Below are 20,848 nucleotides of genomic sequence, written 5' to 3'. Positions count from 1 at the left end.
AAATTAGAGGACTATGTAGTTTTTTGTTAATTTTAATATTGCATGTTAGTCGACCATATATAGTAGATCGATTATAATCAAATGCGCAATACAGTTTTAGTAACAATATATCACCCATAAGCTCATTGGTATTTTAGTGTATATTTAAATATTTATATGACGAATCACACGTAATTACTTGTCAAAATTCTGTAAGTGGCTGAGAGAAAAGCTGCACATTGGAGAAATTCAGTAGAACTAACGTAGCCTGTTACCAAAAAGTGTTTATCACTTTTCTTTTGATAGTATTTTCATATCTCCAGGTTAATGCAGGTAGATTCTAGATTTTCGCATGTCGCCAAAATGACGCTGAACAACTTTTCGTAAGATAGTATTCTTATCTCGTATAATCATGGTAACGCAGCCGAAGAAAGCGACGCAGCTGTGCTTCTCTGCTGATTTACTTTGTTTCCCGTGGGAATGTGAAGTTTTCTCGCGGTAAAAAGTACCGTATGTCCTTGCGAAATGTTATCGGTTTATGTCAAATTTTATTAAAATTGGTTCAGTGGTTTAGGCGTGTAAGGGTAGCAGGTAGACAGGTACTCGAATTTATGATATTAGTATGTAATATATTAGCAAAATTAACGTTACGAGAGTAATGAAGAAACCGAATCTATCTACCAAGAAAATGCCGCTGGTTCTCCCAGTGACACCATTTTTATAGATTTTCCCGAAAACTGCTTCTACTCACAATTAACTATTCACAATTGGACACTAAATATTTGCCAAAGAAAGTTTGAATATTCATAACTTTGTAGCTAGGGGAATACGTGTTTGTATTCCCAGGACACAGATATATCTTAACATTCACTTCTATAGTACATTCAGATTTTAGAGTAATATAAAAAAAAGAGAATTTTTGAATTGGTTCACGATTGGATGTTCTGTGAACACACGAATTATAAGTGTAAATATATAGAGGCAATTTACTTTTCTATTTAAGGGCTATATACCATCACAATTCATTGTATCACACATATAAATGTGAAAGTTTATTTGTTTGGATGTTTGTTCGTCAATCACTGAAACTACAACGAATTTTGATGAAATTTGGTATACAGACAGGGTATTAACCGACTTACTTTTTATCCCGATTAAATGATCCCTTGGGATAAAACAGGGATCTTGATATTCAGGCAAAGCTGGGACAAACGTCTAGTTAAAACGTCTAGCTATACAATAAATAGTTGTGCCCCGAAACCACCGTTATACATGAGGTGAGCCTTTCGCGATAAATGTACTATTCAACACAACAAAAAAATATATTACAACTATAAAACACGAAAAATTATTTATTTTCAAATAATACTATAAAACTTCTTCATCAGAACTATCTGAAATTTCAACAGTTAGAAATGGATCTTCTATATCTATTATTTTCGTTGTATAATCATCGCCGAGTTTTTCCAATAATTTCGATACATCTTCATTCTTCACTTCACATTCCTCTTTCACTGAAGTACTACCACCAACTTCGATTTGGTTACTTTCTACTTTAACGGGAACAGGTTGACACATTTCACCATCAATGTAATGATCATCATCCCACACTATATCACTTTCACTTCCACTATCATCACTAGCATCCTTTACCACTTTATGATTTTGTGATGTACCATTTACACTTTGAACACTTTGTGTGGTATCAACATCGCCTGTGGCCAATTTGTATTCGAGGGATGCGTATCTGAAAATAAATGATTATAAATAAAGCTTTAAATTTAAACCAATATAGATTAAAATTAAAGACTAAGAAATTTAAAAATGAAATGATGAAATCAAATCTATCTAATGATTTCGATAATGAATCTACACTACACAACATTATTATTGCATAGTAGCAGAAAGGTTTGTAAATTCATATTATAACCTTGACCTTTTTGTATATATTTAATCTCTTAAAAACACACAATTTTACATATGGTTATATATATAAAATTCTCGTGTCACAGTTTTCGTTGCCATACTCCTCCGAAACGGCTTCACCGATTCCTCTGAAATTTGGTAAGCATATTGGGTAGGTCTGAGAATCGGCCAACATCTATTTTTTATCCCGATATTCCTACGGGATACGGACTTACGCGGGTGAAACCGCGGGGCGCAGCTAGTATGGTTATAGAACGATATTAATTTCAACATAATATACTGTACATTTTATTGTTAACAAAAATTATTTTTAGGGGGCTCTCACCGATCGAGAATATCATTTTCCTTCCGTTTCGCAATTTCCATATTCGCCTCCAATCTCGCCTTTAACAATTCGTCACTGTCGGCAGGATCTTCACAATCCTCTCGTTTGACTCGCGACCATAAGTGGCCCCACTCTCTCTGTTGCCGCAACTTTTGTAACGCTCGACCGCATCGCGTGAATAATTCTAACGCTGATAATTAAAAGTCTATTAGATTCAATCGCTATCGAACATAATATAAGACAACTATCAAAATATGAATGTGAAAGATATATACCTTTATTTGGTATCATCGAAATAAAATTAATTAGCTATTATATTACAGAGAAAGGAATTGTTGAACACTATGAAGGAGTTTTAATTTTATTTTTCAATATCTGATAATACACAATTTAAATTACCTATTTATATATAATTCATATCAATAATAATAAAATATTTAAGGCTGAAGGGTGTTTGCTAGTTTGGCACTATGGGACCCATTTCGAAAATTCATTAAATGTTGGATATAATATATGTGATGTCTAAGTGCTATTGGCTATATCATATATAAATTGGTGGTCCGTTAGTAAAATGTAAATTGCGTTTTTATTATCAAAAAAATATTTTATAATTGATATGAGTAGACATTGTACAAACCTTCCCGATAAATTTGCGTTGGGCGCCAAGCAAGATTATATTTAATATTGGCGATATCCACACACTTCTTAACTTGAGCAAAAGTTGGAAAGGGTGGGTAACCATTGCTTCTCAAGTTGTTATTTAGCAGATTTTCAAGGATTCTCGCTGGTCCTTCGGCATGGCCCTCTGAAACTTTTATGTGGATTTCATGCCTCTTCACGGGTTGTGAATCTGTGAGGGCACACAATTCTTGGTACAACTTCACAACTTTTTCTTTATATCTGTAATTTAAATAATGGGATAAACAATAATTGATTTCTTACAGTTGTGATGTATTTATTATTGATAATATCTAACAGTCAATGTATACAATATACTAAAGGTAATATTTAGAGTCATTAGTACAACCTACTTCAAAACACAGCAGCTACTTCATAAAACATATATAAAATCTTATAAAATGATTCACTTATGTATAAATCAATGCAAAAACAGTATCTATAGATACATACAATTCACTTAAGACATATGGTGAATTTTTTGAATTGTCTTTAACTTCCGCCTTATCCAACTGTTCAATTAGAGTTTTTAAATCTGCTATTTCAGATTCAATCCGTTTAATTCTTAATTGTTTCACATTTTCATTATTGGCTTGTTCAATTCTTTGAACTACAGACAACGTTGGATCTTCATTTTTTATATTGTCTGCTTTTTTATCATGTATTATTTCAATGGGTATAGTATTATCATTTGAATAGAATTGATGATTATTTTGATTTTCTGGTATTCTATGTTGGTGCAGCCATTGTTCATGCATGTCAATGGGCACATCAATGGGAGGTATTAGAATTTCTATTTTATTATCTAGGCATTTACTTTCTTTTTCATCTACAGTTACTTTAGGAACCACAACCTCCTTATGTTTATCTCTTTCTTCATCTTCAATGTCATCTAAATTAATAATTTCTATCTTTCTCCTTTTAGCATCACTTGCAAATTGAGCTTTCCCTGTAAATTTCATATTATTAATGGTTGGAATTTACAATTAATTCTTGATTTATTTAAGTGATTTTGTTGCTTTTATAATGAACATGTTTTGAAATTATGAAGTGAAAAATTCCTGTTACAATATGTATATTTATAAAATTGGGAAAACATACAATTGGTTAAGATCAATATGAAGATGTATCAAGCTAATAAACAAAACATTTTTAATTTAAAACCCTTAAATTATAATTTCAGAATAAGGTCCTTAAATAAAACAGAGAATAAGAATGTTAATAAAGTGAATACTCACTCTTGGTACAAGGTCCTAAAGTTACTAATTCAGCTCTTTTTCGTTTTTTATTTGATTTCAAAGCCTCACACAAACTCTTAATGTGGAAAAATTTAAAATGAGGTTCTCTAACTATTAAATGTGAGGTATTGTTGACTAGCGTTCTAAATTGTGTTGATTGTAAATAATTTGGACATGCTTCTTTATATAATCTCATGAGAGATCTCTTGATCACTCTCATCATTCCTGTCGAATTTTCTATTTTAAGACATTGTTTTATTAACTCTGCCAGCTCAGGTATAACATCTTCTGTTTGTAAATCTATATTTAAAAATGCAAGACTACAGTTATTGTCCACAAGGATCTCCTAAAATATAAATTTCAATTATAAGATGATTGACGATTTTTTTTTTATTATAGTCATACAGAGACATATCCAAATTAATGTTATGATGCATTTACAAGATTTCATTAATTTGAAAGTGATATATGTATAGACTTTTTTTTAGTTCACGTAATTGACCAAACTATTCTCGTCAAATATACTTGTTAATAAAAAGTCTAGCTAGTAACGTATGCTTTGGTGAATTGATTTATAGGTGGATTTATTAAATTCTTATTTGCTCACACAATCATCATCAGGCGATTCTTGGGATAAATCTACAATATCACAGTTCATTTCTTCTCTTCGTAATATGCATGAGTTATGAAATTATAAATAAACAAAAAAGGTAAATAGGAAAATATCATAAAACTTCGCAATATTTTTGAAAGTTTATTGTTATATTACCCATCCCTTAACTGTCACAACTCACAACTCACATCGAGCACAGATATAAAATATTTCTTATACCGACAGTTGTCACCACAGAGTGAATAGTAATAATTATTTTACAATATGGTAGTAATTTTAGTAATTTATTTTTGCATTTTCGGTCCATTCACTGCCTTATTAGATTTACAAACCCACAATTACGTCCATGACAAACGCTTATGTCTTACTTTGCAGCTTTTATCATGACATTCATAATAATGCAATGCATTTCTATATGAGAAAATAATGAAATTTGTGTACTTTATCTATTTTCTGTTCTTTTTTTATTGCTGAGTTGTTGTTTTTTGCGGTAACTGACTGAAATGCATTCAGATTTTAGAACATATAAATGCCGCATTCTAACTGAGATCAATCTTTAATTAAGCATAATTACATGTTAGAGTATACATAAACAGGCTAGGCTATGCATATTCTTATATTTACTTGACTCTTTTTGGGGAGAATGTAGCCTTTTTCTGTTGATACAACCCACTTTTAAATGGTTTAACCCAAAATGGTAATCAAGCCCTATATCGTATATTCCAAAATTATTCTATTCCTAAATGTGTCGACTACACAATTTTTTTGTTGTTTCACTAATGCCAAGGGAAGTTGTTTACGAACCGTGCGTTCTAAGTTCACCAAAGTTCTAGTCAACCAATGAAAATGCTCGCTGTCGGAGTAATGATTATACCACAGAATTATAATTTATAAGGCGAAGTGAAGCTATCTGCAGGGCGGGAAGCGCGGACGGTCCGCCGACCGTGTACTGCGAGCTGCGCTCACATCACTTCTTTATGGGTAACATTTTCAAAATGTCGAACTGCCTTTTTTAGAAACGAGGAGGCAACTGATTAAGAAACTTTTTAGAATAAAACAAATGATATCAGATAAATAAATCTTTATTTAGAGAGGCCAATTAAAACTATTGCAACACGAAAGATTACAACTTCCTTTTCATACATTATGGTTAATCATATTAAAATAAAACAAGATATACTGAATTTCTTATTTATGAAATACGTTTTCTACTTCACAATACAAATAATGAATGTAAATGCAATAAATGAAATGGATATAGTTTGGGCTAACAATTCTAAGTTTATATTTAATCACGTTTTTCTCATACATCTTAAAATTAAATTGTCCATAAATATCAATCTTAAAAATTGTTTGAGCCAAAATGTTGCTTTCATTAGACATTTACACCTTTTGATTGAAATGATTTTTTCTTATAAGTAATTTATATGTATGATAATAGAACAGCCAATTTTAGATTTTTATGTACAGACATTACATTGTTAAAGCAATATGGACTATAAGCACCATATTGGATGCATAAAAATAATATTTGTTTACTACATTTTTACATCATATTATTAATAATTCCATCTTGAACTTCTATCGTCGTTGTTAGTTTTAACCCAAAAACTCCAAATCATCTGCAACGAAAAACATTACAAAATTTTGTTAGTGCGCTCAATAAATAAACTAGGTGTTAAATTATTGTTCAAAAACAAAATTACATCTACCAGCGTCCAGTAATCCTTATCATTATCTTCTCTAGCGATTGTTGGTTCTTACTACAGGCATTTTTTTAGACAAGATTTCAACTTTATTGTTATGTTTATGGATATATAACTGTTTAACTATTGTAAAGTATGGGAGTTAAATATCAGGGCTATGGGAAGGGGGAGTTCGATCGTCGTTAGGCTGGGTCTATGGAAAACTGGAACTGTGAATGTCTTAATTTAAATTTGCCAATAAAATTTAACAGTATTTAAAGACTAATGAGCTACAAAATTCCATGGTTTTGTATATTTCATACATTGATGAGTACTATAATGGGTTTTTTGGAAAATTGTATAAATTTTATAATGTATTAGACATTTTTAACTTAAGTTTAGAATTGAGTGTGTTATAAAATAGCAGTAATTTGATTTAATAATTGTTGTTATGAGAAATTTTGAAAGAATAGAAAAAATTTGATCACGAGGCAGGATTCGAACCTGCGTTTCTTGCCTAACCGTAGCAACGCCTAGCCTCTCGGCCACCCGTGATCCTGCCACAGTAATCGAATTTCTTCTACTCTTTCGGTTTCATGTGCCTAGCTGCACCCGGCAAACGCTGTTCTGCCTTACTCTTATCATTTAGAGGTATGAAAAATAGATGTTGGCCGATTCTCATAGATACCGGATAAGCACAAAAAATTTCATCAAAATCGGTCAAGCCGTTTCGGAGGAGTATGGCAACGAAAACTGTGACACGAGAATTTTATATATTAGATATGTACAAATATATGTACCATATACTAATTTATGTTAGATGCAAAATTCTAACAAGTGCAGCAAAACTTTTTAATACTATCATAAATATTATTGTAAAAGCGAAACCTTGACTCTCTATTAATAAATTTTTACTGTAGGCCGTTTGACAGAAATTTCTACTCTATATCTGTTTATTATGCAAATAACTGTATTTTTACATAATAAATAATTCTTTACTACGAGAAAAATCACCATCGACCCTGGAGAGAGATACTACTCCCGATTTTAAAACAGAACCAAAAGACAACAATTACCTATCAAACTGTAGAGTACGGTTTAATCGACTACTAAAAAAATAAATAAATCTAAAATACAACCCACTCACCCGTGTGTACTGTATCTCATTCGGCGCGTGTCACCTGCCGGCGCTGTAGCAGCGCCTCGGCGAGGTCGTGCTGCAGCGCCGCCTTCTGCCGCGCCACGTTCGCTGGCACAGTCGAGCGGAGACCGTTCACTATGTCCTTCGTTTTACCTGTTTAAGCAGGTTGATAAAGTATTTTAGTCAAGTACATAATATAAAATATCTATACTAAAGTTACACATCATACAACACAGCTAAAAATGGAGTAACATCAATGAGAAATGTTGCAAAAAGTGAAAAAAAAGTTATTTAAACACTTAGCTGTAATTAAAGCAACATTATAATTATTTACATATCCACTCATGAAGTTTAGTAAAGCATTTACTAATACTAAAATAAATAATAAAGAGTTTCTAATTATTCTGCCCTTATTAATTTTTATTTCAATTTAATTTGATATTGTTAGATCATTTGTGTATTGTGTGTCTCCATGTCAAAACTTAAATGAGTATTTATATTAATTTTCATTTGAAATTTTTAAAAAGGCAACAATATATAACGTCATTTATAGATACCCATGTAAATTGAGTAACGGAAACCATACCTTTTTTAGAACTGAAAAACTTATTCACTTACCGAAATAAATATCATTCAACGTATTCCTGATCTTGTTCTCCATATCTTCTACCATGCGGCCAATATTGGCGATATGTGGAGTCACATCACTAACAGCTGTATCTTGTTCAGCCTGAAAGTTGTATTGGAAATATTAAATTACATACATTTCAAGTTCAGGTACTAGTTAGTATAGGTATTATAAGGAATTTGGTAATATTAACTCGAAAGATATTACATACATTAATAGATTTTGAATATTTAATCTTTTGCGTAATTTGTAAAACAAACAACAAATGTATGTAATAAATGATAAATAGTAATACATCATATAACGGAATTATAACAATTTACAAAGGAAACTTAAAGGTTGCTTTATATTTTTATAAATATTACAAAAAGTCACCCTAAAAAGTGGTATAGGTGGCCTCTAATTAACACAAATATCTACAAAATCCTTATTATCACATCACAATATCCTAAATAGAATATAAATATAAAAGTGTGTTTGTTTATCTTTCATTCACATTGAAGAAGACCAAAATTTATAGTAGGACTTTGTTTCTGAAGATAGGACCCATGCTAACATTTAGCATTGTGACACATCTGGGGCAGAAGCAATTAACTGTATGATAGTTCATTACGAACCTTAGACTTTCTTTAAGAGCATAACAAACCTGTCTAGTCAGACTGCCACCAAGGTTCATAGTACCGCTTCCTTCCTTATTGGTCTGCAGCCACAGCATTGCAGTGGAAGTGAGCTTGTAGTGTGCATTGCGGCCAGAACTCTTCTCAACAACTTCAACTACATGAATGGAGTCCCAGCAACCTTTGATTTTTTGAGATCCATCGCCAGCTTTCTTTATTAAAATCACACCTGTAATTGGAGAGATATAGTATCAGAATTTTTATATGATAATACCATTGTTGCACACAAATTCATCTTCTCTAGACAGAAATATTTATGCAACATTTTAATTGATGCTCTGCTTGTGCTAGTACAGGTAGCAAGATTAATATACAGTTGTCCTCAATAAATAGACTATACAACACATTACAAGTTTTCTAATTTGAACCAATATTTCCTGAAATAAGCATTACCAAACAAACACTTTAGCTTAATATTAGTATATATTAAATAAACATACAGAAACATAATTTTTTCAAACTGATTTTGTTATGTTTTTCACCTAATACCTTTGGGTAAATCGAAAATCACATCTTCCAAAAATATTCTACAGAATTTACATTAAATATGTTAAAATTATTGCTCCATTCTTAATGTTGATTCAAGAAAAGTTAATTGTATACCTGCAAAACCATGATCCATATCCCAGAGATAGACAGAGCTGACACCACCTTCAAAGTACATCTCTCTGTATTGATCAAAAGCATGATTGGCCTCAATTTCCAATTTCCTCAATCTTTCTGATGGCATCGAGCCATCTTCTAGAGGTGGATCGTAGGTATTAGACCACGGCGACCTATACGAGTCCCCATCGCGGTTGTAATCACACAGTAAATAATCTTTTCCGTTGCTTCTGTCCTGAGCAATTTTTAGCGGTTGATCCACAGACGATAAAAGATCCTCGCATAAACTCGGAACTAGGTCGATAAGGTCTGTTAAATTCTTCTCAATTTGCTGAGGAGGTAATCTCCTCATCAAGTCTAGGGCACAATCCATCTGTTGTTCTGTCTATAATAAAACATATTTGGAAATAAATAGCACAGAAGTATTAGTCATCATAACAATTTACTATTGAAATGCAAAGCAATCAAAGACATTTAGAAGCTTTTTTGTCACTTTAATTTGTGTATTACCATAATGCAGCTTTACAATTAAGTGCGAATATTGAATAATATTCACTGAAACAATAAATTCAACTGTTTTAATTACAAATCGGAAATAATAAGGGCAGTGCACCGATTTGACAACTGTGAATTGACATAAGCAGACGTGAGTGTTTCCATAATCAGTTTCCAATTTATTTTGCTGCTTATCCTATTTACTTGTTCTTGAAGCAGATATCGAAAGTCCTAAAATGAGCAAGAAAGACAAAAGTACCATAAAAAGATCATGATATTGTGTAGTAAGTTTAAGGTTACTTATATGTAAATATAGTCGAAAATTTACATTGATTTTAATTTTTCTCTCAATAAAAGGAAATATATGTAAACTGATTGTCTGATATTGATTTAAATATGTTGAAGTATTTAAAGACCAATGAACATATTAAATAGGTTACACTTATCGTAGAACATCAATGCAAAGAATTTTAAGTTAGCCTAAGGTAAAAATAATGTAACAAATAATATAACAAAACAGAGGGTCTTTTACGTAAATCGGAGTTGTACCAATAACGAGTAGTTCTGCTTCCTCTTCCTCGAATGTCAAAAGATAAGTTTGATGAATGCTCGTTGTCAATTTTGTCAGTTCAATGTTGTTGTGTCAAACTTTTGTTGATACTACTTTTCGAATAAATAGGTATTGTATTAAATTTTCTGTGTAACTTTAATGAATTGTTTAAGATTTGCATTTGCAAAGCTTTATATTTGATATCTTTTTAAATATTTATGCATGTTAGAGTTATCTTTGTTCTTATTTATGTGATTCATGTTACGGGAATGTTATCCGTGATATTACACCTCAGCGGCTATTATACTCGCCCAAACGGGATGCAAATCGCACAAGTATAGTATTCTAAATGAATTCAATTAGCAGTAACCAGTTGTTATTCGTTTATTAATATTAGGACAATAGGTTATATAAAGAAACCTTACCAAGTGACTTTATTGTAAAATAAGTAACTGTAAAATCTTTAGCAGTATCTTTTTATACTTTAAGAAATATGAAAGTAAAATTGCTCATGATTAAATGATAAGTACTTTGAATTTACTTTAAACTGGTGGTATTCCAAATAAATGTTAATTGTATAACTTTTTTTTGTCATAACTTGGAGATTTTTTTATACTATAGAACATAAAATGCCTTTTATGTTCGATTTTTTCAAGCATGGGCCTAAGCTTGTATATAACAATAATGATTGATGTTTATTAATTATTATTGTTATGTTTTGGCTTAATCCAAACTCATATAAACTTCTCAAACTTGTCACTTGGTTTATGAAAGTAACATAAAAATTATTCTATGCAATTTTTTCATACTTTCAGTAATAAAAATCAGCAACAATGCCAACTCAGTTAGTGGGCCAGGACAACCATGCAAATGATGTGCGGGTGAAGACAGTGTACAGCGGTGATGTGATGATCACCTACATCAATCACAATATCACGCTGGAGGAGTTCACTCAAGAGATGATAGCTATATGTCGCTTTGCTCCTGATCAGGTAACCTGCCTTTTTTTAAGTCGAGCATCCATTTGTATTGTGCACTTTCCTATATAGCCAAGACACTTAGAGTTCTTGAACCCGGATTTATGTTAGGCTGTAGTTGTGTTCGACTGAATGTAACATAATAGATAAATAAGAAAAAAATTACTACTTTCATTACTTCTTAATTGGGTCACTGATTTAACAATCCTTAACATACATATTTGTGTGCTAGGTATATTTCCATACATTCTATGTGTTTTAATTGACAGATTACTTTAACAGTAAATTACATACAGAAGTTGTGAGAATGGCCAGAGATAGTATTTTCTTGTGTTTGATTTCACGCGAGTATTATACATTTAGAAATTAAAAACTTTTTAACAGATTTTAAACTATCAAACCGTAATTTCGAGCACTTTACAGCGAGCGTGGTCACAGGGAGATAGTCTCCCGTATCCATTAAAATTTTTTTAATTTCTAAATGGCCAGAGATATTATAGACTTGTATATTATCACTGTATTATCTACATTGTGAAGTATTACAAAATGAACTTGGCTATCATAGCAAGGCATTATTAAAAATAGTCTCGACTTTCCATTTGCAGGTGTTTACAATGAAGTGGGTGGATGAAGAAGGTGATCCTTGCACTATATCTACGCAGCTGGAGTTGGACGAGGCATTGCGGTTGTATGAGCTGAATAGGGACTCGGAGCTGACTGTTCACGGTTAGTGTGCATGTTTACTTTTTAATCATCATTCGAGAATTCAATTGTATTTTATCTAAAATGTCTTAACATTTAATATTTAGTTTAATGAGCGTATATTAGAATGCACTGTAAATTTTTTGTTGGAAATTTTGGTTGTGCATACACTAATGTCAACTATTATAGAACAGATAATTTAATCATTTTATTATAGTGAGAATTTAGTTCAAATGATATAATAAGCATACAAAAACCTCTTATAAGTATTAGAAGTATGTTATGGATGTTAATTTAATTCTCAAATATTTACAAGGTAGCTTTAACCTAAAGAGCAACTTGCCTGGATAAAATTAGGTGGCTATATTAAAGAATATCTTATGTTTATTTACTTGGGGAGCTACAATTAACAAATAGTGGGAGATTATAATTAAAATGGGAGAGTATAACTAAATTTAAAAGCAGCATAGTAAGCTAGAAGTCCCAGGGGGCTCGATTTTTAGCAATAGAAATAACTCGAAGGCTTTTTGGCAATATTTTTTATGATCTATTTTTATTCCACATATGTTATAAGGTTGTCTGTCATACCAACATTTTGTTAAACTACTTGTACAACTCTCCAACCATATGACCACTTGCACTATCAAAAAATTATTATTGTTCAATACACTACAAAGTTCAATATTGAAAGTATTATCTTCACTATACAAATTCGTTTATAATGCATTGCGCTAAAACCATGCATGTTAATTTGGGTTAAGACATTGTACCTCTAGAACCTTCCTTTCACAAACCATTATGTCGTTTACGGTAATCATTCGAATAATTATTCTTAAAATTATTCCGTTTCTAATTTTTCGTAGATTATTTCAATTACAGTGCGTCCAAATGGCTAATAACGTGAAATTGTTATGTCAAATCGTTTTGACTACAGGTATAACATTGTCTTGTTTTCCATACTTTTACCTGAATTACTTTAAATATAGAAATAATTTATATAGACATTTATTCCTTCAAATTTAAAGAAAACTGTTTTCCTAATATGTCATTGTTTTTTATGTGATGTCTATGTTTTTGATGCGCTATTAAACTTGGTATCCGCAAAAGTCAAACAATTCCCCACTGCGATCCTCGGAAAATACGAGCGAAATGTGAATTGCGATTCGATATTATGTGTATTATTATCATAAATGAATAATTTATACGACAGCTAAAGTTTTCCGCAAGTTTTGTTGTCTGTCTTGAAAATATGAAAATTAGGACGCGATTAGATAATGTATTTTGTGAAGTAATGTAAATGTAGCTATGAATGCGATTGCTTTCTTAGTGATGATTTCTATGAAATACTGGAGAGCTTTTATAGAAACTTTATTGTCTGTCATTATTTTAAGTCAAAAAATTAAGCGCATTGTGTATACATTAATTAATTAAAAACAACGGTTCTTTTAACAAGAAAGCAGGTCATTTCAAGGAGTTAACTCGGGTTTAAGCTTTGACCTTAAGTTACCGCACTGTCTTCGGACTCCAGACCACTAAACCTCGGTCGCATCTGCTCGTTTATTTGATAACACAAGTCATTTCATTGCATCTACAATTCATTGCCCTTCTGATATAATTGACAATACGCTTGCGTATCATTGGGAGCATTTAACAGGAATACATCTATTTTCATGTTTACCCGCCCGAATGTAGATTTTCGCTATAAAATCCTTATCTGCCCGCATTGCGAATCCGGTCGACCGCCATTTCCATATTCAGATTGGTATTCCGGCGGGTTCCCGCTTTTTTACCGATCATGCGTATATCCAGTCACGTCCCTTGTACATTCGGCTCGTAGCTAGTTTGTTTCTGTTTCGCTGATTGTTTTACTCCTACCCATTGGGATGAGGCAACTCGATTGCCCGCCGCAGCGTCCCGTAAATACCCATTGTCGTATTGAGCACGACAATACGTGTCTGTTTCTGCGAACAGGATATTGCATACGGGTTCGATAGGATCGCCTACACCCCGCAAGGATTTAGTGCTGCGAAGTTGGCGCACGCTCCAAGCCGAGAGTAAATAAAACGGGAGCGCTCCCAACTTGTATGCAAACAGGGGCGGAGAAACTTGCTCTAATAATGTACAAACATTGTGGAACACTTTGGCGCCCACCGCGGGGCCGAGTTTGCTCAAGCGAAGCTTGTCGCTGTCGCTTCGTAATTAGGGATATTTTAATTAACTTTGAACGCGTTATGAAAGCCGATTTGAAATCCTATTTGAGTTAATTGAATTCGCGGCTCGTGTGCGGCCGCTTTTGTTTGATATTCGTTAATACATACACCCTGCTTGTTCATTAATTGCTTTTCTGTCGCCGACTGGTGATGGTTTTAAAAGTATTTATTGTTGCTGGATTACGGATCAGGGAATTAAATTGATTGTTTTCGTTCGCCTTTATACGTTTATTGATAGAACTGATATTAATTGTTTTTAAAAGGAATGGTGTTGTTATGTGAATTAATGGAATTATCGCAGACAGAGGCTGAATAATAAAACAGACTTCACACGTCAAATGGTACAATTAATCTTTGAGATAAATTAGGCATTTGTTACGTGGGTAAATAAGATTTGTCGAACTAGATACGAGATAACAAGCTATAAGATGACGGTTTGTTACGATACTATATTCTATTTACGTTTACGTTTACGTTTACGTTTTAATTTAGTGTTTTAAGCTATCTTTATTTTATTTATGTTACTTATAAACTGCAACCAATTAAAAATTTACAATAATGTTTGATATTATTTTCTTCTTATGCATGTAACCTTTATTTAGAACACATATCCCTTAAAAGGATATATTTTTATTATATACATAGAATTTAAAACTCATGAATTAATTAGAAATTCAATTCATTTCCTTATTAGATGAACGATACTATTAATCGATATGTATTCTATATATTATATCCTTTTAAGGGATATGTATTGTCGATATTTACACGATGACAGTCGCAGCCGAATCGAGCAATCACTGAAAGTAGCAGGTTCCGGGATAACACTACAGTGATATGGTAATGCGTACACTCGCTTACGAAACACATTTAATATAATTGTTCATTTTATAAATATTTAATTCTTTGGCATCGTTGTTATGTACTTATTACATATGTAGAATTAAAATGCAAAGTTGACATGATTTTGAAAGAGCAACTACAGAGTTTCTTGCCGTCTCTTCTCTGTAGACACTGCTTTCTCAACCGGTAGTAAATGTTAAAATTATGTTATGACGATTCATAAGTTATATGAGTGAACGAAGAATAAATAAATGTTTGATTTTGATTTTATAAACAGGTTTGAAATTTATTTAAGAGAGACAAAGGTGCAACTTAATATTTGCAGATTGCATTTAATGCTCTTAAAATTTGTTTTTAATTAATGTTGCGAAGGCCATATAATCATTAATCACTTTGATGATATAACTAGGTTCATACAACACTATAAAATTCCATCTGTTATATATTTATCCTACGGGATATGGGGATTTATGGCACGCAATCAACGCGGATGTGTAAGGTTAGCCTCGGAGGAACCGACCATCCTGTTGTAGATGCGACTGGAATATTGGTTTATTTCAAAAGCAAGTTGTTAAGGTTGAATGAAAATATCTGTTATAAATATAATTAACATGTACAATGTTTTGTTAATGGTGAATTAATTAATTATTTATTAAAAGACCTTGTGCTGTTGACTGTACTTTTAGGCGGGCAGCATATAGGGTCACTATTCGTCAGGATTCCCTGGGACGTGCGAGGGATTTTCGTGTTACCTCCAGTTAAGCTTTGTAGGCAGTTTGAGTACACGATGCAGTGCGCTACGCTGTTATTGCAATATCGCTTGTATTTGAGTCTAGCTGTAGGTATTTTCTGTTATGCTTTTTTGTTCGATGTTTCTAAATGATTAGTTGGGAATGTTTTTGGTTTACTTATAGGGTACTAGCTGTACCCCGCAATTTCAGATGAGTAGTTGTCTTCAGGCTCCTGTCTGACTACCCAACGTTGAAATTTCTAAAATCACACCAGTAGGTAGTTTTTGAGATTAGCGCGTTCAAACAAACAAACCAACTTTTCAACTTAATATTTTCTTGGTATGTTAACTTATAGGTTCTTTTTCGTTAGTCAAGTGTGCCCTATATATATCTCGATGATGTTGTATGTTGTTTTAACCTTATGGATACAGATTTGCCAAGTGTATTGTTTCGACAAGGCCTTAGGCCATACCTTTTAATTGATAATTTGCAAATTGCATGAAATGGATCTATCCATATACCATGTCCATTCATAAACATAAAAGGGTATATTTAATAGGTTCATGTTGTTTTCCCATTTTGCACGTTGCAACGGAGAACGTTGCAGGTGACATAATGATTAATTATTCTATATCTATAATCATTGATTACGCAGAAATTGGTGACAAAGGCTATTCAATGCGAACAAATTGATTTCGGTATTGCAAATGTTTTCGTGAAGTGGTTGATTAGTGTGCGTAAGTATGTAGATTTGCTCGTATTCAAATGTGTGTTCCGAAAATTTATTTCGCCAACAAATTTCACAAACCGACGCTAATATAGTTTCTGTGTAATAAATAAAGCACACAGCGTTATTTAAAATATATACATATTTGCTTCGCGTTGGATACGCGGAAGCGGTTATTAATTGGTTCAATCAGGGCCCGATGTTGCTGGCCTGTGTCATCGTTTAGCCACCACTCAACAGCTGCTGGTGTGTCATATTTTAATAATATTTTAGTGAATTGTATCGTTTATTCGTTCGGGAGCATATACATGTATACGTATTAAACCGAATTCTCACTGTGTACGAAGGAATTAATAGATAGAAAGAATGCATGACTTGCATTTCGTGCAAAATGTTTGTAAATTACGTCCAGTCTAGTTTGTCTCTAGTTGCATCTTATTCACGTATATCTACAGTTATTAGAGTAATTGCTACGACATCCGCACGTACAATTTAGTACGAATGTTATTGCTTTAATGTATGTGTCTTTATTTTAGGAAGCATGTATCGTGGGGTATGTGAGGGATTTAAGTAATTTATTAGCCAGCCAGATTCTGCTGCGATAATAGTCGTATTTCATCTGATTCCATTTAAATGTTCATGCAAAGTCTATCTTCTTAGCCGTCTATTTCCATAAACTGTCCAAAGGCAAAATATTGCCAACTGATACTGAATAGACCTAGACATGATCAAACTGAATAGTACCAGCAGTAAGTAACTACAAAAAGGCAATTAAGGTAACTAACCCTAAACTATCACCTAAACGTTCATACTGATAAAAGCATGGATTAATTATATTAAGTTAGATATTATTCACCAATAGATTATTATATGTAACAGTGGGCAACCGATCTGTCGTTTCGGCTGAGGGTATGATCACCACCGCCCATGAACATTTGCAAAGGTAGGGCCTCTGCGAACACGATGACCGCTTTTAAGAGGAAGTAAATAAGAAAAGGATTGATGACGTGAATCATGGAATGGACTTAGAAGTGCGAGGAAAAGGATACAGGCCTCTAATCATTACGTTTTTTGCAAGGAGATAAGTCTAACGTTACTAATAAAACCACGTTCACGGTCATCTGTCGGCTCAGAAGTGTCAACTCACATTGAAACTGTAATTATAACTGACTGGCTGGTTCTGTTGCCAACAAATGGGTCTGACCTCACATAAACTTGGTAATAGCAGAAACTTTTCTGAGCCCGTTGCTTTCCGCATTTTGTTCAATGTTTTTGGTATAATTTTTTGATGGACGCGCTGGGTAAGTCGTTAGCGGGTTGTGATATAGTTACTACTAAAAACCGGTTCGTTTCACAGTTATATCAAGATCTCCCTTATTAGGCTCAAAGCTGGACTCACAATATATCTGTATGTATAAAAATCAATTAAAATTATGAAATATTGAACTGATATGTATATTTGTGTGTGCATTTTTCCCGTCACGTCTGTACATATAATATATATTTTGCTTTTATTAATAATTTCTCTCAGCAAATGAAATACTTAATTTAATATATTTTGTTTTGTAAATTGAAATAAAATTGTATAGATCATCTGATGTTATCTCACTTAAGGACTATTTTAATATGATCTTTATTCAAAGATGCCCGTATTGAATAATAAAAATATTAATGTGAATATTTTCTTATTCGCATAGTATTTTGTTTTGTTGTTGTTAACACAAAATCAATAAAAGTATATTTTATACGCATAATCACGCTTAGAATCCATTTCTTTACTGTATGCACTTACCAATATTGTAAATGCGAGAGTGCGTTTGTTTATTTGTCTTACTTTCGCGTTGCAACGGAGTCATTTTATCGACTGATTTTAGTGTCTATAGATAATTAATTAGATGGCTAGAGAGTGATGAGGTTATTCGCTGTTAACATACTTTGACCACGCTGGTAACAGCTTGTATTCTTGTAAGCATACGCTAAGTGATTTATAAAATACCATAATATAATTCTAAATAAATAATCGTACACAAAAAATACCGTTTTGGTTCCGCTTAACTGCCTCTCGACATAAGATTAAGCCTTCTTGTCGCGCGACGACATTGTTAACAATTGTGCTATAAAATCTACTCTAGCCGAACTGTAATCGGCTCTTTCGCTCGCAGAAATCACATTTCAACGATTAACTAGATTATTATATAGCGTTTCGTTCAGCAGTTCATTGTTCTTGTGGATGATTATTGTACCGATCGTCGGGACCGTGACGCTTAATTGCCGCTCATGAGGCGCAGCGTACGAACGGACAGTGTCTTGGTGAAAATCTATGCGCGCACGCGTGTTTTTCGCGCGAACGCAAACCGTGCGATCGTACAAGTTGACAATTCGCATTACGAAATGCTCGCGCCGGTGCGGTGAACGTATTTTACGTGTTTTGTGATTATGTGAACGAAAATGGAAACGTTGACCTCGGTACCGTCGGCCGGCGCAGACGCAACCGGCGAGGTGGTTTTGTGTTTGTTTTTGTGCACGCCGTCTGTGATACGCCGCTCTCAAATAAACAAATGGATGTGATAACTCGCCTGACCTATATGCGCTTTCCAAAATTCACTGTCGTGTTGATAATGATGCGGTATTTCTTTTATTTTGAATACTTTGGTGGCTGTTTCTATAAGTTATATTTAAAAATGTTTATGGTTTTGTTTATTTAAATCGTCAACACCGTTCGTTAGGTTATGTTAACATTTTTATGCTTGAAATGTTTCGTTCTCATAATATCTGCCATCAGAATACAATTACTTATAAAAAGCTTTATGTTTTGCTGCGTTAGAATATGTAAGATAAATTTTCTACAGCAATTTATTAGACGTTTATTATATTATATTAAAATATACATAAACGTCTTTGTGAAAAAGTGTTTGGATTCGTGAACATTTTCATTTTGTTTTATAGTTTATTGCAGGGAGAAAAAGGCTAGAGTATGTATAGAATTACATTATTATGCCAGTTATTCGAAACGCAGCGGAAAGTGGAGTTGACCTATATGCACTTTCCATATCTCTCGCAATTTCGCATTTGCCAGGGATCCGTTGTACGTTGTTTTGCGGCAAATATTGTTACACGTTTTGGGTATTGGTACGATCTCGAATATCCCCCGGCCATGTTGATATCGATATGTATAGGAAACAAGCGGTTCTCTCATTGTGTTATCTTAACGCGTATTAGCAAATAGAGCTGGTCTTGTGGTCCAAACATCGATGACCTTTGTGTGATGTATGCAAGAGTAGAATGTGTTTCTTTTCGAAGAATGCTAATTCGCATGGGACGATTGCGTGTTGTTTTTTTTTTTCATGTTTAGCCGTAAACAAATTATATGGTTTGATCTCATATTTATGGCGTTTTCTTGACAATGTGTCGTGATATTTGAGAAAGCAATGAAATGCATCAAATATAAAATAATCAACATCAAATCAATACTTAGAACTAATTTAAAATATACGTAATATGCATAAATGTTATAACGAGGCGGGATGCGAAACTATGTCTTTCGCCATACCTGGGCGATATAATGCGATCAAATAACCTAAAAGTATTCTTACTCATATAAAGGTACATGGTAATTTGTATATTGATATATGTACCTCTGGATAAGTAAGTCTTTATTACATATATGTACTATACTAGACCTTATTCAAACGAGATATGAAAGTCAAATAAATAAGTAGGTTACGAGTTGTGTCTATCTACTAATACTAAGGCAATAATTATCTACAATACTTATCTTGTTAAGATCTTAAATGGGGAGTTTATTATGCAACTGAGAATTTAGTTTTGATAGAAAATTAGTAAGTTCATTTCAACCTTTTTGAATAGCTACCTTCATGGTATAGTGCGCAATGTTTGTTATGTTAAAAAAAATGTCGAATATTTAAAATATGCTTCAAGTTTTCAAGCTAATTCATAAAACGTCGCAATTCCGTTTATCGCTTGAAATGATTTCAATCGATTACTGTTAATTCATAAGCTATATAATGAATTGTAGGATGAATTTTTTTTTAAATCTTTATTTACAGAGCTTTATCGAAAAACGATTATGTCGCTCGAGTACAAACACACATACATGTTA

General features: G+C 32.7%; 3 protein-coding genes across 3 annotated transcripts; 1 reads left to right on the top strand and 2 right to left on the bottom strand.

The window, feature by feature from the left end:
• Positions 1-1,304: 1,304 nt before the first annotated feature.
• On the bottom strand, positions 1,305-4,944 carry LOC119840248. The gene is made up of 6 exons (XM_038366764.1): positions 4,754-4,944; positions 4,147-4,492; positions 3,362-3,857; positions 2,868-3,130; positions 2,231-2,420; positions 1,305-1,726 (listed from the first exon to the last, which is right to left on the bottom strand). Exons 1-6 carry the CDS (start codon positions 4,802-4,804, stop codon positions 1,348-1,350), a joined length of 1,725 nt encoding a protein of 574 aa, XP_038222692.1. The 5' UTR covers positions 4,805-4,944; the 3' UTR covers positions 1,305-1,347.
• An 881-nt stretch (positions 4,945-5,825) lies between these two features.
• On the bottom strand, positions 5,826-10,141 carry LOC119840004 (F-actin-capping protein subunit beta). Its single transcript, XM_038366489.1, has 6 exons — positions 10,004-10,141; positions 9,494-9,878; positions 8,860-9,059; positions 8,204-8,315; positions 7,592-7,738; positions 5,826-6,381 (listed from the first exon to the last, which is right to left on the bottom strand). Exons 1-5 carry the CDS (start codon positions 10,004-10,006, stop codon positions 7,608-7,610), a joined length of 831 nt encoding a protein of 276 aa, XP_038222417.1. The 5' UTR covers positions 10,007-10,141; the 3' UTR covers positions 5,826-6,381; positions 7,592-7,607.
• Positions 10,142-10,588: 447 nt separating this feature from the next.
• Positions 10,589-12,246, top strand: LOC119839939 (protein kinase C iota type-like). Its single transcript, XM_038366395.1, has 3 exons — positions 10,589-10,667; positions 11,354-11,530; positions 12,121-12,246. Exons 2-3 carry the CDS (start codon positions 11,372-11,374, stop codon positions 12,244-12,246), a joined length of 285 nt encoding a protein of 94 aa, XP_038222323.1. The 5' UTR covers positions 10,589-10,667; positions 11,354-11,371.
• The last annotated feature ends 8,602 nt before the right edge of the window (positions 12,247-20,848 follow it).

Source organism: Zerene cesonia, chromosome 5, assembly GCF_012273895.1.
Source record: "Zerene cesonia ecotype Mississippi chromosome 5, Zerene_cesonia_1.1, whole genome shotgun sequence".
NCBI lineage: Eukaryota > Metazoa > Arthropoda > Insecta > Lepidoptera > Pieridae > Zerene > Zerene cesonia.
Note: the sequence above shows the minus strand (reverse complement) of the source record. Positions and strands in the feature narration are given on the sequence as shown.

What these genes read in the sequence shown, in the direction of transcription:
- LOC119840248 (XM_038366764.1), bottom strand. Translation starts at nt 4,804, where the DNA reads ATGAACTGTGATATTGTAGATTTATCCCAAGAATCGCCTGATGATGAT. An exon ending in CCATATGTCTTAAGTGAATT is followed by an intron (nt 3,131 to 3,361) that starts GTATGTATCTAT and finishes TTTAAATTACAG; the next exon opens with ATATAAAGAAAAAGTTGTGA. An exon ending in GAAAATGATATTCTCGATCG is followed by an intron (nt 1,727 to 2,230) that starts GTGAGAGCCCCC and finishes ATTTATTTTCAG; the next exon opens with ATACGCATCCCTCGAATACA.
- LOC119840004 (XM_038366489.1), bottom strand. An exon ending in TATGGATCATGGTTTTGCAG is followed by an intron (nt 9,060 to 9,493) that starts GTATACAATTAA and finishes CTCCAATTACAG; the next exon opens with GTGTGATTTTAATAAAGAAA. An exon ending in GTGGCAGTCTGACTAGACAG is followed by an intron (nt 8,316 to 8,859) that starts GTTTGTTATGCT and finishes TACAACTTTCAG; the next exon opens with GCTGAACAAGATACAGCTGT.
- LOC119839939 (XM_038366395.1), top strand. Translation starts at nt 11,372, where the DNA reads ATGCCAACTCAGTTAGTGGGCCAGGACAACCATGCAAATGATGTGCGG. An exon ending in GTCGCTTTGCTCCTGATCAG is followed by an intron (nt 11,531 to 12,120) that starts GTAACCTGCCTT and finishes TTCCATTTGCAG; the next exon opens with GTGTTTACAATGAAGTGGGT.